Genomic DNA, 17,325 nt, shown 5'->3' with positions numbered 1-17,325 from the left:
GAAAAAGATTTAATAGCTATATGTGGTGATAGGTATTAACTGTGATCATTTCACAGTATATACAAATACTGAGTCATTATATTGTATATCTGAAACTAATAAAATATTATAGGTAATAAATAACACTGAGGTTCAAAAAACTATTAAAAATGTGGAGAAGAATAAGAAAGGAGGGGGGATGAGTGAAAAAGGTGATGGAGATTAAAGAGTGCACTGTAATGAGCGCTAGGTGTTGTATGAAGTGCTAAATCACTAAACTGTACATCTGAAATTAATATTATACTGTATGTTAACTAACTGGAATTTCTTTTTTACTAACTGGAATTTAAATAAAAACTTGTAAAAAAAAAGAAAGGACTCTTACACAACCAGACTTGAACACTTATAAAGGCATTATCATAATTTTTAAAAATTGTAGTAGAACAGGAAAAAACAAAGGAGCAGAGAATTCCCAGAAACACACCCATGACATATGATAAATTAGTGAAGAAAGACTAGACTATACAATAAATGGCATAGGAAAGTGGGCTACTTATAAGCAAAAACGAAAGATCAGATATCTACTTATATCATACATAATAATAAATTCTAGGTGATTTTAAGATTTAAAAATGAAAAGCAAAACGTAAAAAAACTAATGACAAGGGACGCCTGGGTGGCTCAGTGGTTGAACATCTGCCTTTGGCTCAGGTCGTGATCCTGGGATGGAGTCCCATATCAGGCTTCTCACAGGGAGCCTGCTTCTCCCTCTGCCTGTGTCTCTGCGCCTGTGTATCTCATGAATGAATAAGTAAATCTTTAAAAAAAAAAAAAAAAAACAATGACAAAACATAAAGAATAAAACACAGGATGGGGCGCCTGCATGGCGCAGTTGGTTGGGTGTATGACTCTTGGTTTTGATATGGGTCATGATCTCAGGATCCTGTGATTGAACCCTACCTCAGGCTCCGTGCTCTGCGTGGAGTCTGCTTGAGATTCTCTCTCCCTAGCCCTCCTGCCCCTCCTGCTTGTGCTTTCTCCCTCTCTAGAATAAATAAATAAAATCTTAAAAAAAAAGAAAAAGAAAACACAAGAGAATATGTCAGAGTAGGGAAGGATTATTTCAAACTTTACAAAAGGCATAAACCCTTAAAAATTAATAAATTCAACTGTTAAAATTATAAACTTCTAAACATTAACTGTAAGACTAGTCATAGATCAGAAGACAATAACTGCACTGAATATAATTAACAAAGGACTAATATTCAGAACATAAAAACTCCCACAGAAGACAACTTATAGCAGAAACTGACAGCTACCTCTTCAATATTCACTCCTCTTCTTCCTTAGTAAAGAACTCTAATATGCAGCACTTTGCATAGCTAAATAACATTTCCTAGTGCCCAGACTAAGTTCTGGCCAGTAAAATGTAAACAAAGCCTGGGGTAAAACTTCCTAAAGAGAGCTGATTCAGCTGGAAACATAATTTTTTTTTGTCTGTGGATCTTCTTTCCTCCTCCCTGGAAATGAATATGGTAGCTGTAGTTCTACTAATCATCTTAGATCACAAGAAGACGTAGAAGATGGAAAACATCAGCTAAGAATTATAAACAAAGAAAAAAAAAACCCAGCAGCAGCAGCATGAGCCCCTGATGCTATCCTGGAGCCACAGACCATCTTCAGATCAATTTAACTCACCCTTTGTGAGAAAAAATAATCATTTTTAAAAATGATTTTTTAAAAGACACTGTTATTGCTTAATAATTAAGCAATATTAAGCACATCGTTTGCTTAATAACAGTTATTAAGCACATTATTTAAAAGACACATGCTGCCTAATCCAATCCAAACGATTACACAATGCAATAGAAAAATGGCCAATAAACATGAGAACATAGTCAACCTCACTAGTAACCAGTGAAATACAAATTAAAACAGTAAGCTATTATTTCTGAGGGGAAACATAAAATGATGCAGATTAAAAAAAAAACTACAAAAACAAGAGCATGGAAGTTTGGGACTACTGTAGACAGTCATAAATTTAGATTAATCTAACATGGAACTTCATTTGGAATTTAGAATTACTTAGAAGAAGTTGGTGGTCCTGAATAGCAAAGAATGCAAAAAAGTCCACTCCTAGGCATTTATTCCTAGAAAACCTCTCCCACACACATATAAAGGTCACCCAAAGTTCCTACAGCACTATGATAACAAATAAAAAAGTAACAATTTGCTGAGTGAAGTAAGTCAGTCGGAGAAGGACAAACATTATATGTTCTCATTCATTTGGGGAATATAAATAATAGTGAAAGGGAAAATAAGGGAAGGGAGAAGAAATGTGTGGGAAATATCAGAAAGGGAGACAGAACGTAAAGACTGCTAACTTTGGGAAACGAACTAGGGGTGGTAGAAGGGGAGGAGGGTGGGGGGTGGAAGTGAATGGGTGACGGGCACTGGGTGTTATTCTGTATGTTAGTAAATTGAACACCAATAAAAAAAAAAAAAGAAAAAAAAAAAAAAGTAACAATTTGAAAGCCATCATTAGGAAATACATTATAGTACTGCCACACAGTGGTTTATAAGACACTTAAAGACTAAACTAGGGAGTAGCCCGGGTGGCTCAGCGGTTTAGCGCCACCTGCAGCCCAGGGAATGATCCTGGAGACCTGGGATGGAGTCCCATGTCGGGCTCCCTGCATGGAGCCTGCTTCTCCCTCTGCTTCTCCCTCTGCCTCTCTCTCTCTCTGTGTCTCTCATGAATAAATAAAAATATTTTTTAAAAAAGGAAATATCTGTCAAAGATGTTCGTCGTGGCAATGTGGCTGGTGACAGCAAAAATGACCCACCAATGGAAGCAGCTGGCTTCACAGCTAAGGTGATTATCCTGAACCATCCAGGCCAAATCAGTACTGGATATGCACCTGTGCTGGATTGTCACACAACTCACATTGCTTGCAAGTTTGCTGAGATGAAGAAGAAGATAGATCATCATTCTGGAAAAAAGCTGAAAGATGGTCCCAAGTTCTTGAAATCTGGGGATGCTGCCATTGTTGATATGACTCCTGGAAAACCTATGTGTGTTGTGTGTTGAGAGCTTCTCTGACTATCCTCCTCTAGGCCATTTGCTGTTTGTGACATGAGACAGATGGTTGCTGTGGGCATCATCAAAGCAGTGGACAAGAAGGTAACTGGAGCTGGCAAAGTCACCAAGTCTGCCCAGAAAGCTCAGAAGGCTAAATGAGTATTATCCCCAATACCTGCCACCCCAGTCTTAATCAGCGGTGGAAAAACCATCTCAGAACTGTTTGTGTCAATTGCCATTTAAGTTTAACAGTAAAAGACTGGTTAATGATAACAATGCATCATAAAACCTTCAGAAGGAAAGGAGAATGTTTTGTGGACCATTTGATTTTGTGTGTGTGTGTGTGTGTGTGTGTGTGGCAGTTTTAAGTTATTAGTCTTTAAAATCAGTAATTCTTAATGGAAACAACTTGACCAAAAATCTGTCACAGAATTTTGAGACTCATTAAAACAAAAGTTAATGAGGAAAAAAAAGAGATTACATGTAAAATGGCTATATTAACATTCGGTTTACATTGTTCTATATACTTCTTCATTTATTTGAAACACTGCATTTCTAAAATGAGGGAGCCTTCCATTACTGACAGTTCTGCTGATCTTGAACTCTGGCTAAAACCTAATAAAAATGGTAGATAAAATATTTCTACATTTTGTAATGTATTGCTGAACTCACAAGACATTAAGAAATCCCCAGAAGCTAAAAGGAAACCAAAGCAGTGATCCAAAGATGAAAGATGGCACTTATGCATTTACCCTAGAGACATTTGCCAATCCCAGATGACCTTGAGTTTCCATTCTGAGAGCTGCCCAAAAAGTAAAGAAGGCATCAGACATAGCCAGAGACCTCCTAAAATGGATAATAGGACATCCCTCCACATAAAGCTGGGATCCTCAGTATAAGGGTAAACCATTAAAAAGCAAAAAGAAAAACAACAGAGAGGGAGGAAGAGAGGGAGAAACTTGCTAGTGTGGATCTTAGTAATAGGTAAAAGAAGGCAAAATTACCTCAGACAACTGATAACCATGAACAGGCCTTCTAATAGGTTTCCTGCTTCATTTCAACAAGACCTGTGTGTTCCAAAAACTTCAAGCCAATAAACTTAAAAATAGTCTATGTTGGTCATGCACCTAAGACACTTGTAGTAATGAATGCACCATAATCCAGGCCTCAGACTTTTCCAGAAATACTTTCAAAAGTTAATACTTAAAAATGTTTAAACACATGAGAAAGCAAGCCACCATGAGTCTAGAGAACAACAAATTAAAGCCAACAAAACTAAATTAAAACCAACAAAACTCATAAAATATTGGAAATACAGAAACAATACAAAATGTTTAAAAGAACTTAAAAATGTATGATGTAAACCTAATAAAAAATAAAACCTTTTAAAATAAAAAAAATAAAATTAAACCTTTAAAAAAAAAAGATTTTATTTATTCATTCATAAGAGACACACAGAGAGGCAGAGAGACACAGGCAGAGGGAGAAGCAGGCTCCCTGCGGGGAGCCTGATGTGGGACTTGATCCCGGGACTCCGGGATCACGACCTGAGCCCAAGGCAGATCCTCAACCACTGAGCCACCCAGGCGTCCCAAATTATACCTTTTGAAGTTGATAATGACACTATCAATAGAACTACAACAACAAAAAATCAATTCACAGAACAGGAAAAATTTTTCACCAATCATATATCTAATAAGGGATTAATAGCCTAGAATCTATAAAGGATTCCTAAAACTCAACAACAGAAAAACAAAGAACCCATTTTAAAAATGGGCAAAGGACTTGAATATACATTTCTTTTTTTTTCCCTAAGATTTAACTTATTAACTCGAGAGAGAGCAAGAGAAAGAGAGACAGAGAACAGAGAAGGAACATAGGGAGATGGAGAAGCAGACTACCTGCTGAGCAGAGAGCCTGACATTGGACAAGGAGCTCATTCCCAAGACCCCAAGATCGTAACGTGAGCCAAACACAGATGCTTAACTGTCATGAGCCTGACATGGGACTCAATCCCAGGTCTCCAGGATCATGCCCTGGGCCGAAGGTGGCGCCAAACCGCTGAGCCACCCAGGCTGCCTGACACCCAAGATTTATGAATTTTATTGTATATTAATATGCCTCAAAAATGTTAAAAACTCAATAGTAGATTAAAAAGCAAATTAGATACACTGAGGAGAAAACTGGAAACATACAAAAAATTATTCAGAATGCAGAAAGCACATTCAAGTGTCTTAGAGAACAAAGTGAAGGTCAGAGCCCCAAGAAAGGAACCTATACAAACCTTATCATCCAGGCTTCCTCACTGTCCTCCCCCAGTGCCAGCAGCCCCTTTTCTCCACCAGAAGCCACAGCTCCTGTCACGTGGCTCTCTCCTACAGCTGCATCTCTCTCAAATTCTCCACTCTCCCTCCCTGCACATTTGGGCCCCAACAAGGGCTTCTACACCCACTGCAGAAGCCCTTATCCCTTACCAACCTTTGTTGACAGTCCCTTCACTAACTTTTCAATTACCCCTTTCAGTATTCCTTTGCCAGGTTCTTGACTGACACAGCATCCAGTAAGAATGGGAAAAATAAAGATTCAAAAAGTAATGGCAGAAGTATTCCAAAAATTTTTTTAAAGAATTTAATTATTGATTCATGAGAGACATGAAGAGAGAGAGAGGCAGAAGGAGAAGCAGGCTCCATGCAGGGAGCCCGATGTGGGACTTAATCCCAGTACTCCAGGATCACGCCCTGAGCTAAAGGCAGATGCTCAACTGCTGAGCCACCCAGGCATCCCATATTCCAAATTTTTAAGTAAATTCTAAAATTTATGAGAAACAGGACAGCTCTGGTGGCGCAGCAGTTTAGTGCCTGCCTGCAGCCGAGGGTGTGATCCCGGAGACCCGGGATCGAGTCCCACATCGGGCTCCCTCCATGGAGCCTGCTTCTTCCTCTGCCTGTGTCTCTGCCTCTCTCTCTCTCTCTCTCTCTGTATCTCTCATGAATAAATAAATAAAATCTTTAAAAAAATAAAATAAAATTTATGAGAAACACTAAAACTCAAAAGTCAGAAAGCCCGATGAATCTAAACAGACTAAAAAAGAAAAAAACTCCTATTACTGATACCACAGTGAAACTGAAGAATTCAAAAATCAAAGGATCTTAAAAGCAGCCAAAGAAAAAAGATTATCTTCAAAGTAACAGATTGAAAGTGATTTCCTAAAATAAGGAGAAACTAATCTAGAGAAAAAACAGAATAACATTTTCAGAGTACTGATAGAAAGTAACTATTAGAAATGTAATGTAGATCCAGGAAACATCTTTAAGGATTAAAATGTAATTGAAGACATGTTTCTGCAAATAAAAACCAAATAAAAACTTTTACTACCAGAACACTCTTCCTTCACGAAATCCTGAAGGATATATACTCCAAGAAAAGTGATCCCAGATGGAAAGCCTTCAATCCAAAGGACTATGGACAAAGAAATTAACTATGTGAATAAATCTAAACAAATATTGATATTTTAAAAATGATAAATTTGCGAAATAAAAAAGATAATTAAGATTTTGAACAATATAGGGGGCACTTGGGCGGCTCGGCCAGTTAAGTATCTGCCTTTGGCTCATGATCTCGAGGGTCCTGGGATCAAATCCCAGGCCAGGTTCTCTGCTCAGCGGGGAACCTGCTTCTCACACTCCCTCTGCCCCCCGACAATTGCTTGCTCTCATAAACAAATAAAATATTTTTAAAAAATGATTTTGAACAATATATGTTGCACATAAATCCAGAGAGGTGGTTTTAAGTTCTTGTTCTGTTCTGAGACAGCATTTACCGACTAATTTTAAACTAAATTGAGTATGCATACTAAAATGTCTGCCATGGTCAATAAAATAGAAAATAAAGAACATACACATTACAACACCCAAACTATGGAATGAGAAACAAAAGATTACCAAAACTCAAAATAAAGCAAAAGGAAGGACCATATACACATATATAACAAAATATGTAATTTATCAGTAATCACAATTAAATATAAACTAAACTATATTTTTTAAAAAACTGAGATTGTAAGGCTGGAAAAAAATATCCAAGGGCATAGAAAGGCTGAAAAGAAAAGGCTAGGAAAAAAACATACCAAGCAAATTCTCATCAGAAGTAGTCAATGAAATTGACAGAACTATGAGAACAGCAGGGAAAAAACAGAATTAAAGGCAAAATTTTATACAAAAGAGAAGTGGGTCATCTAATAATCATTAAAGGGTTAAGTGAAGTGGTATATAAATTCACAGCCTCCAATATAAATAAAGCAAAAAGTGAGAGGACTACCAACAACTCCACTAATATATCTCTGTCCGTAACTGCTAGTATAGAGACAAACAGATTTAACAAGCTAAAGAGGCATAAATACCTTGCACCTTTAATTGGATATCACACATACTTTTCAAATACAGGCTGAATAAAAACTGACAGAATACTAGGCCATAATGCATATTCAAACAAATTTTAAATAACTGATAATATGCATAACACATTCTCACAAAACAAGTTAGTATCAGACAAAAACTGAAAAGTAGAAAAATTCAAGGATGGGGCACTACCAGTGGTTCAGTCAGTTAAGTGTCCAACTCTTGATTTTGGCTCAGGTCATGATCTCAGGGTCCTGGGACTGAGCCCCGATTGAGAGCCACACTCAGCTGGGAATCTGCTCGACGATTCTTCCTCTCCATCTGCACCCACCCACCCCCCATCCCCATCAAATAAACAAATCTTTAAAAGAAAAGCTCAATGATGAAAGAAGAAACAAAAATGGAAAACACTGACCCAAAATACTTCATAATCAAAAATCTAATATGCAAGTCAAGTACAAGAGGAAAATGTATAGCCTTAAATGCTTAAGTTGAAAATTAGGAAAACAAACAAGCTAAAGCTCTAATCTAAGAACTAAGAAAAATAGAAGGAAGGAAATAATAAAGAGCAGAAAATGAAGAAACAGAAATTACATATACAATAAAGATTAAAAAGTTTGGAATAACTTCTTCTTTGGAATGACTAATAAAACTGATAAAACTCTGGCAAGAGGGGCAAGAGGGGTGGAGAGACACAAGAATTTAAGCAAGCAAGATTAAAGAAATTGTGACTACAAAGAACCTGAATCCTAAAGTGATATGGAAAAAATAATAAGCGACATTATGGTGATAAACAAAAACTTATGTGACATGGACAAATTCTTAGAAAAATATAACAAAACTTAAGAAGAAATAGAAAACTTGAACAGTTCTCCAACTATTAAATAAATTGAATCAGTTTAAAATATTTCTTCCTAAAAAAAAATAAAAATAAAATATTTCTTCCTTTAAGCCCCCAATCCAGACGATTTTACCAAAGAGCAGAGAATAAATCATTCCAATCCTACACAGATTTCAAGAGAATACAAAAGATAGAACACTCTTCAACCCATTTTAGTAAGTCAGCATATCATCACAAATATGCCAATACTAAGACCAGATAAGAACCAGATAAGACCAGATAAGAACGATGTAAAAAAGAAACTTACAGGCCAATTTTATTCATGAACAGAGATGGAAAAATCTTAAGACAGTTCACATACCAAATACAACAATGGACTTTATTTTTTATTTTTATTATTTTTTTTAAATAATGTACATTGTGACCAACTTCATTCATCCCACGAATGCAAAAAAATGTATCACAAAAAAATGCACAAACTTTTTTTTTGCAGACATGTTTATTAATAAGATTCACAACTAACCTTTTGGTAAAGCAGGAATAAATGGAAACTTCTTTAAACAGATAAAAAGAATTTAAAAACCATAGCAAACATCATACTATTGTTGAGATATTAAAAGCATTCCCTTAAATTACCTCAAGTGTCAGTACACCATCGAAGTCCAGTGACTCAATGGGTTGGAGGTTTTTTTCCTTTAAAACCCAGTGGGAGAGGCTGAGGGAGAGACAGGATCTTAAGCAGGCTCTATGTTCAGTGAGGAGCCCAATGAAGGCTAGATCTCACAACCCTGACGTCATGATCTGACCCAAAAGCAAAAGTCAGACACTTAACTTAGCCACCCACAAACTCTGATTTTTTTTTCCTAGAGGTATTTCAAAGAATAAAGGGAAACTTTTACTTTTTTTTTTTTTAAGATTTTATTTATCTATTCATGAGAAACACACAGAGATTGAGAGAGAGGCAGAGACACAGGCAGAGGGAGAAGCAGGCTCCATGCAGGGAGCCTGATGTGGAACTCGATTCTGGGTCTCCAGGATCAGTCCCTGGGCTGAAGGCAGCACTAAACCGCTAAGCCACCCACGCTGCCCAGAAAATTTTACTTTTAAGAAAAATAATAAAATTCATTCAATTTGAAGTCATATATGAACCCACCAGACCCTTTTATAAGTCTCTGATTCATAATGGGATTTTAATAATCACATTTTTAATATCTTGAAACATTTTATCATTTCACCATTCTAAGGACTATTTCATCAGACCTCATCAATTATTCCCAACTATGCTAAGGATACACAAACAACAAAATTAAAAAATTAAGAAATGATTACATCACCTGGAAAACCAATGCAATAGCAAAATAAATCAACACTATTACATTAGTCTCATTTTTTTTTACTACTTTGCTCAAAATACAGCAGGAGCTTTCAACAACGTATAAAAGAAATATAGAAACACCATGTTCATGAGTCTTTTTGTTTTAGGTTTCATTCAGTAGTGCTAAGAATTCAGAATTTTTAAATTTCCCCTATAATAAAAGGAAATGGACAAGACATAATTATGAGGTGAATCAGAAAATAATGCACAAAGAAAAAAGAACAGCACTTTAGACCTGTAGTATCCAATATAGTCAGTACCCACTAGCTACATGTGGTTGTTTAAATTAACTTAAAAATTTAGTTCCTTAGTTGCACTAGACACATTTCAAGTGCTTGATAACCAAATGTTGCTAGTGGCTAACATATTACACAACAAAGATATAGAAAATCCTAACACTGCAAAAGATTCCAATGGGCTGACTCCATTTATGATGATAAAACTGATCATATAAATGTCATCTCAGACCTGCGTCTGCAGATGATAATATTCTAGATCATTGGCTCTCAACTGAGCCAATTTTGATTCCCCAGGGGATGTCTGACAGTGTCTAGAGAGATTTTTGGTTGCCACAACTGGGAAGTGTTACTGGTAACTAGTGGATCGAGGGTAAAAGATGCTGCTAAACATCCCACAATGCACACACCAGACCACAATAATGAAGAATTATCCAACCCAAAATGTCAATAGTGGCAAGGATATGAAACCTTGTCCTAGTTTTCTCAAACACAAGAATCAATGAATGAACCATACACTTCCAAGGACAAAAAGGAAATGACCCTAGTCTCACTCAGTCAATCATTAGACAAGAATTGCCTCATTACCCAATATTCTGTAACAAGAACCTGGATCAAATTGTTTTGTTAAGAGGATATGTGACACTATTTTTCTATTCTTACTCTTTTATGAGGTCTGAATTTAAAAACAAATTGATATAGTTCATAAGTGGACAAATGTTAACAGGTAGGTATGTATTAGAGGTGATAAAATTTCATAATCTTGATCATTCAATTGGTGTTTATAAACTTAAAAAGGAAAATTATTATTATGAAGCAAAGAATTTCGTCACTTCTCAATTAATGATATGTGCCACCAATATTTGCTAAAGTATGTGTTTTGGTGATTCTAATGCAAGAATCAGAATAACAAGGTAAAATCTATTAAAGATACAGCATTTGATAACTAAATTAGTATATACTGCATTTTAACAGTGGAAATGCAACAACCAGAAGTAATGACAGAATCTTGAGAATTATTTGAAATCTGTAATCAATATTTACCAATCAGAAAATGAATGTAAAGAGACATACAGCCACACTCTAATCTATGCTGCCCTATATGGCCACATGTGGCTATTTAAATTAATTAAAATTAAAATTTTAGTTGCTCCACTGCACTAGCCTATTTTAAGCACTCAATAGCCACCTGTTGCTACCAGCTACTTACTGTATTGGAGAGTGTAGATATAGAATATTCCCATCAACCCAGAAAGTCCTCTCAGCACTACTCTACAAGAAATTTAATTAACTCAACAAATATTTATTAAGTGCTTACTCTAAAGTTGCCTTAGTTTATGTGCTTTGATGCAATGTTATTTGATACATTAAAGTACAAAATAACAGCTAACACAGAGCACTTAACATGTGCCAGGCACTAATGCTAAACACTTTCTTTTAATGTAATCATTTAATCTTCAAATTACATGAGATAGGAACTATGATTTTTCTATTGTAGAGATGAAGAAACAGACACACAGAGGTTCAATGACTTGTCAAATGTCACACAGCTAGTCGGAAGCCAAGAAGAATCCAAACTATCTAGCTCTTGAGCCTCTATTTTATACTGCCTTTTAATTTCTAAATTTCAATAATTTTCCATGTATGCTAACATAAACAACAGGGTGATTACCACTGCTGTTTTCTTTTCTTTTCTTTTTTTTTAAAAAAGATTTTATTTATTTATTAATGATAGAGAGAGAGAGGCAGAGACACAGGCAGAGGGAGAAGCAGGCGCCATGCAGGGAGCCAGATGTGGGACTTGATCCCGGGTCTCCAGGATCACGCCCTGGGCTGAAGGCGGCGCTAAACCGTTGAGCCACCCAGGCTGCCCTGCTGTTTTCTAAATAGTTGTCTAACGCCTGTCACAAAACCACAGAATTGGGGTCAAAAAATTTTATGTTAAAACATGGATATACTATGAGTTAGAATGAAATTTCCATTAACTTTTAAGAAAAAAGTTGAAAATTTTTGAGCTTCTAACAAGCCTTTTTTTTTTTTTTAAGATTTTATTTATTTATTCATGAAAGACACACACAGAGAGAGAGGCAAAGACACAGGCAGAGGGAGAAGCAAGCTCCATGCAGGGAGCCTGACGTGGGATTCGACCCTGGGTCTCCAGCATCAGGCCCTGGGCCGAAGGCGGCGCTAAACTGCTGAGCCACCAGGGCTGCCCCTACAAGCCATTTTAAGGTATTCCCAGCGTCCCTCAAACATGTATTCATTCTTCTTTCCCATAAGAGTCACTATGGCATTAAAAAGTTTTTAAATATTAATTCCCCACCCCGTACCCTAGCTTTGTTCAGAATTTCATCATCTCTTTGCTTTTTTTTTTATAATATATTTATTTTTTATTGGTGTTCGATTTGCCAACATACAGAATAACACCCAGTGCTCATCCTGTCAAGTGCTCCCCTCAGTGCCCATCACCCATTCACCCCCACCCCCTGCCCTCCTCCCCTTCCACCACCCCTAGTTCGTTTCCCGGAGTTAGGAGTCTTTATGTTCTGTCTCCCTTTCTGATATTTCCCACACATTTCTTCTCCCTTCCCTTATATTCCCTTTCACTATTACTTATATTCCCCTCATCATCTCTTTGCTGAACAGCCTCCTAACTGGTCTTCCTACCTCACATCTTGCTTCCCTCAGATTTTCACATATCAAACCACAAGTCTGTGAAGTCATTATTACTGGGTGAATTCAAGTTAAATTATTGTGACAAATAAGGCGTTAAGATAACCCAGCTCCTGCCTATTTACCTCGGCTCATCTCGTAGTACTCCTTTCAGGTTTACCCACGCATTCTTTTTCATTCAACAAATATTACTGACCAATACTATGTGCAAACAAGGTCCCTAAACTAATACATATGAGAGTCCAGCAAAGGAGACCAATATTTATTCATTAATCACACAAATAAATGCAAAATTTCAAATGTGGTAGGTGTTATGAAAGAACTACAGTTATCCAAGTGTAAGATCAATCTCACCTTCTAGGGAAGCTAGGGAAGGCTCCCCTGAAAGTGACTATGTAGAGACCTGAAGGAGTAGGTAAAAGTGAAGAACATTCTAAGCAGAGGAAAAAGTATATGAAAGGTCCTGGGGCAGGATGAAGAACAGGAAAGTAAAAGACTGAAAGAGAGCTGGTGTTGCCGAGACAGAGTAAAAGCAACAGAAGGGTTCTGAAAAGCTGAAAAGCTAAAAATTTACTCAAAGCCTTACAAAAAGTAGCAGTAATAAAACTTCAATTCAATTTAATTCAATTCAAACAATTACCTGCATAATCTATCTCTGAAACTTATTCTCTAGGCCTTGCCCTATAATGGTCTGTTCATACATTTCAGTCCATAAATTACTACCAAATGCCTACTACATGCCAGGCAATGTGCTGGATACTTCAGACACAATGAGTCAATGATAAAAACAAACAAAACCTCTCTCCTGTGGAGCTTACAATCCAGTAGATGAGTCAATCATATAATCAAATAAATAGCATAAAATGACAGGTATAATAAATACTACTAAAGTAAATGACACTATGAAAAAATAATTTAAGAGTGGTCAGGCTTCTTTGATAAAGTAAACAACTACATTAAGATCTGAAGAATTAAACGTTAAATAGGCAGAAAGGGGAGAATGATGTTCCAAGCCAAGGGAATACATAGACATAAGGTTCTGGAAGGAGGAAGCAGATCAAATGTAATGAACTGAAGCCCAGCATGCTGTAGCCTAAGCCCAGCTTCATGAATGTGTGACCTGTGGAGTCTCATAGGGCCCAACTCTCTAAAGGGCCCCCTGCTTAATTTGATACTCTGCTGTTGCCATTCTGAAATTCTTAATAATTTTATCTTTGGACTTCTATTTTGCAGGTGAAGCCCAATGGGACAAGGAGAACATGTGTAGGAGCTATAAAGACAGGATCGTGGCCAGGTACACATACACATGGCTCAAGGCAGTCTGGGGTGCTACAGCCTCCAAGGTGGCTGTGGTCAAAGCTGGGCCCAACCAGCAGCAGCTTCAGGACCTACCATGAGAAGCCAGCTTGCCTGTTCATCCCCCAACCCTGTCCCTGAGGCACCTGCACAAACATTAACTCTCCAGCCTAAGCACTATGACAGGAACTCAAGGAGTAAATTTGGCAATAAATTACAAAAGAAAAATGTACAAATGGACACTGCAATAAAGCATTTCAGGGAGTTAGTAGAGTTCTTCAGAGCTTAGAATCTCTGGTTTTCAAAATTTCTACAGCAAAGCAAGTATCTCCAGGCTTGGAAATAAAAATTAAATTTAAAAATCATTGTACTGAACAGAAAAATGGCTATTTTAGTATAAAGCTCTTGACAGACCATTTATTAATCAGAAAGATAATTCTAGTTTTCTTTTATAACTGAAGACACAATGGCAGGATGCATAGAAAGACATCTTTAATTGTATACAAATTTAATCATATACAAATCATTAGTATGCTACTTTTGGTTTCTTCTAGGACCTCTACAAATAACAAGAATTGTCAGAAGAAACATTAAAATATTGTATAAAATTACGTCTAAAATTAAATTCAGTATGAAGTCTTTTTTTTAAAAAAATGTTCTGTAAGAATCATCAGCTCTAAAATTCGTAAATAATTAATCGGAAATTTATTCCAAAGTTGTCACAGCCTATAAAACATAACTCTAGTAATAGCTGCATCAGTAGAAAGATCCTACTCAAAATAATAACCAAAAATTTACAATATTGTATTTGCCAAGAGCAACTGACAATCCCTTTCAATTATACCAAATGAAAATGAACTTGCTAAAAGTAAAAATTTTGACGACCCAATAAATTTGTAGAAAAGCCAAAAATATCTTATGACCAATCAAGATTCCACATTAAAATGTCATTATATTACATACAATTATCCTAAAATATTCTTCTTTCACAATGTATAAGTTTGCTGTTACACAGAAAGCACTATTACTATTGACAAGTATATAAAGGAAAAAGCCTTTATATTTTAAAGCCGCTAATGGCACTTTTTCCTGCTTTTTGAACAAGGAGACACACATTCTCATTTTACATGAGGCCCCACAAATTATGCAGACAACCCTGGCTGGGAAACAAAGAAAGTAGACAGGAACTGGCTTATGGCTGGAGTATGAAGGAGGCCAACAACTATGCTGAGCTTTCAGAACTCTATTATGGAAGCCATTAAATATGGGAGAATGAAATGAGACACGGCCTCGTAAATCAGAATCTTTATAAATAAGACAGATAAGACAGACAGCATTCTATAGTTTTAACAATGATTATGTACCTTCTAAACTTTGAAAACCCCTACACTCTAGAATATTCTTGTCATTTTACAGTGGGCCCAATTTTTCCCACAATTATAAGTGAATAGAACTTGGCCTGAGAGTAAACCCATATTCCTTCTCCAAAATAAAGTTTAATGGCTTTCTAATAGCGCTGTCTCAAAATACTTTTTCCTTTTATTTGCTAGCAAGATTATGCTTAACTAGCACTGATTAAATAAAACTGCAAAAATGGAACCTGACTTACAAATTTAATTTTTATTCAGCCTCAGCCATGAGACAGCTTTTAATTTTCTGAGACAAAAAATATAGAATAGTCAAGAAAGTAATAATAGATTTTAAAAACACACGCAACAAATTTATCAGAATGACATATTAATATGTGATTCAATGTTTTATACTGTAAAAAATTAAAACTATACTGAAATGTAGACTCTTTCCACTTCCATCCCATTATCTCTAGATAGCCATTCTTAAAAGGTTAATATATATCTTCCAATTCTGTTTATATATACACACACACATGCACACAAATATATGTAGAGATTTTTTTTTATTTAGAAAGCAAAAACAAGATCGTATCTTGTTCTGCACTTTTTACCCTCACTGTGAGGTTTTTTCCATGTCCATTTCAATCTTTCCATAAAAAAAAAAAAAAAACCTACCATATGGTAGATCTACATTTCTTGAGAGCTCCAGAGACAACATACCACCAAATTATCTACCAAAAAGTTGTAACTTTTTTTCCAAAAGATTTTCATGAGAGGCACACAGAGAGAGGCAAAGACATAGGCAAGGGAGAAGGCAGGCTCCCTGTGAGGAACCTGATGCAGGACTCCATCCCAGGACCCTTGGATCACTACCTGAGCCAAAGGTAGATGCTCAACCACTGAGCCACCCAGGTGCCCCAAAGGTTGTAACTTTTTATACCTCTACTAGCATATAAGCATGGTCTGTTTTTTCATTATCTGTTACCTTCACGATGTGAAATATCATTTTAATCATAGTTCTGTTTTTGGACCGTTCTTTTTCAATTTTCTATTCTTTTCCCATGCCAGGACTACAATGTTTCAATTACTGTAGCTTTTTTGTAATTTTTATTTTATTTTTTTATTTTCTTAAAGATTTTATTTTTAAGTAATCTCTACATCCAACATAGGGCTCGAACTCACATCGCCAAGATCAGGAGTCACATGCTCCACCAATTGAGCCAGCCAGGCACCCCTCAATTACTGTAGCTTTTGAATAAATTTTAGTAACTGTACTTCAAGTCCCCCAAGCCCTTCATTTCCCTTTTTTTATTTTTTAAGATTTTATTTATTTATTTATTCATGAGAGACACAGAGAGAGGCAGAGACACAGGCAGAGGGAGAAGCAGGCTCCATGCAGGGAGCCCAAAGTGGGACTCAATCTCAATCTCGTGCCTCCAAGATCATGCCCCGGGCCAAAGGCAGGCGCTAAACTGCTGAGCCACCCAGGGATCCCCATTTTCCTTTTTAAAAAGTGTTCTTTTTGTTCTCATACAACTATTCTTCCAGGTATATTTTCTTATTAACTAGTCACATTTTTCTCCCACCTGAAAAAAGGGTGAGCAGGAAAGAAAGATTTTGATTGACATTATATTCAATTTATAGATTAATGATGGAGGAATTGTCACCTTCCCTTCAATTAATTCAAAGAATTAATTCTTTGAACTGAGGAATGCAGCCTTCATTTAATTCAGATTTCCTTTTGTATTCTTTGAATAAGCTACATAGTTTTCTTTATAAAAAGTTGCATGTTTAACCTTATCCTGTAATTCATGCTTACAGTTTTTATTCCTGAAGGAATGAGGTCTTTTTTTTCTTCCAGTTTTAACTTGATCATTGTTGATATAAAGGAAATCTCACAATTAGTTTATTTGTCTTATATCTGGCCATCTTACCAAATAACTATTCTAATAGTTCTAACAGTTTAATTTCCTTCGATTTCTTTTTCTGGATATCACCTGCAAATAATCATCTTTTTTTTTTACTTTTCTTCCCAATATTTACACTTACTTCTTTTTCTTATCTAATTGTATCACTAGGCCCTCCAAGTGTTAA

At 36.2% G+C, this 17,325-nt stretch overlaps 1 protein-coding gene across 3 annotated transcripts in view; it reads right to left on the bottom strand.

Moving 5' to 3' along the window:
• Positions 1–17,325, bottom strand: part of XPO4 (exportin 4) — a 122,524-nt gene that overhangs the window by 98,028 nt on the left and 7,171 nt on the right. The window contains exon 1 of one of the 3 annotated variants that reach the window (XM_038573498.1): positions 2,927–2,982. The exons of the other annotated variants lie outside the window; for them this stretch is intronic. Within the exon in view, the coding sequence (XP_038429426.1) occupies positions 2,927–2,971 (45 nt within the window). The 5' untranslated portion in view covers positions 2,972–2,982. Of the gene's footprint in view, positions 1–2,926; positions 2,983–17,325 lie in introns of those variants that run through there. 3 annotated transcript variants of the gene reach the window in all.

The sequence above is a fragment of the Canis lupus genome, chromosome 25 (genome assembly GCF_011100685.1).
Source record: "Canis lupus familiaris isolate Mischka breed German Shepherd chromosome 25, alternate assembly UU_Cfam_GSD_1.0, whole genome shotgun sequence".
Lineage (NCBI taxonomy): Eukaryota > Metazoa > Chordata > Mammalia > Carnivora > Canidae > Canis > Canis lupus.
The sequence above is the reverse complement of the archived record's forward strand: the minus strand, read 5'-3'. Positions and strand labels throughout refer to the sequence as shown.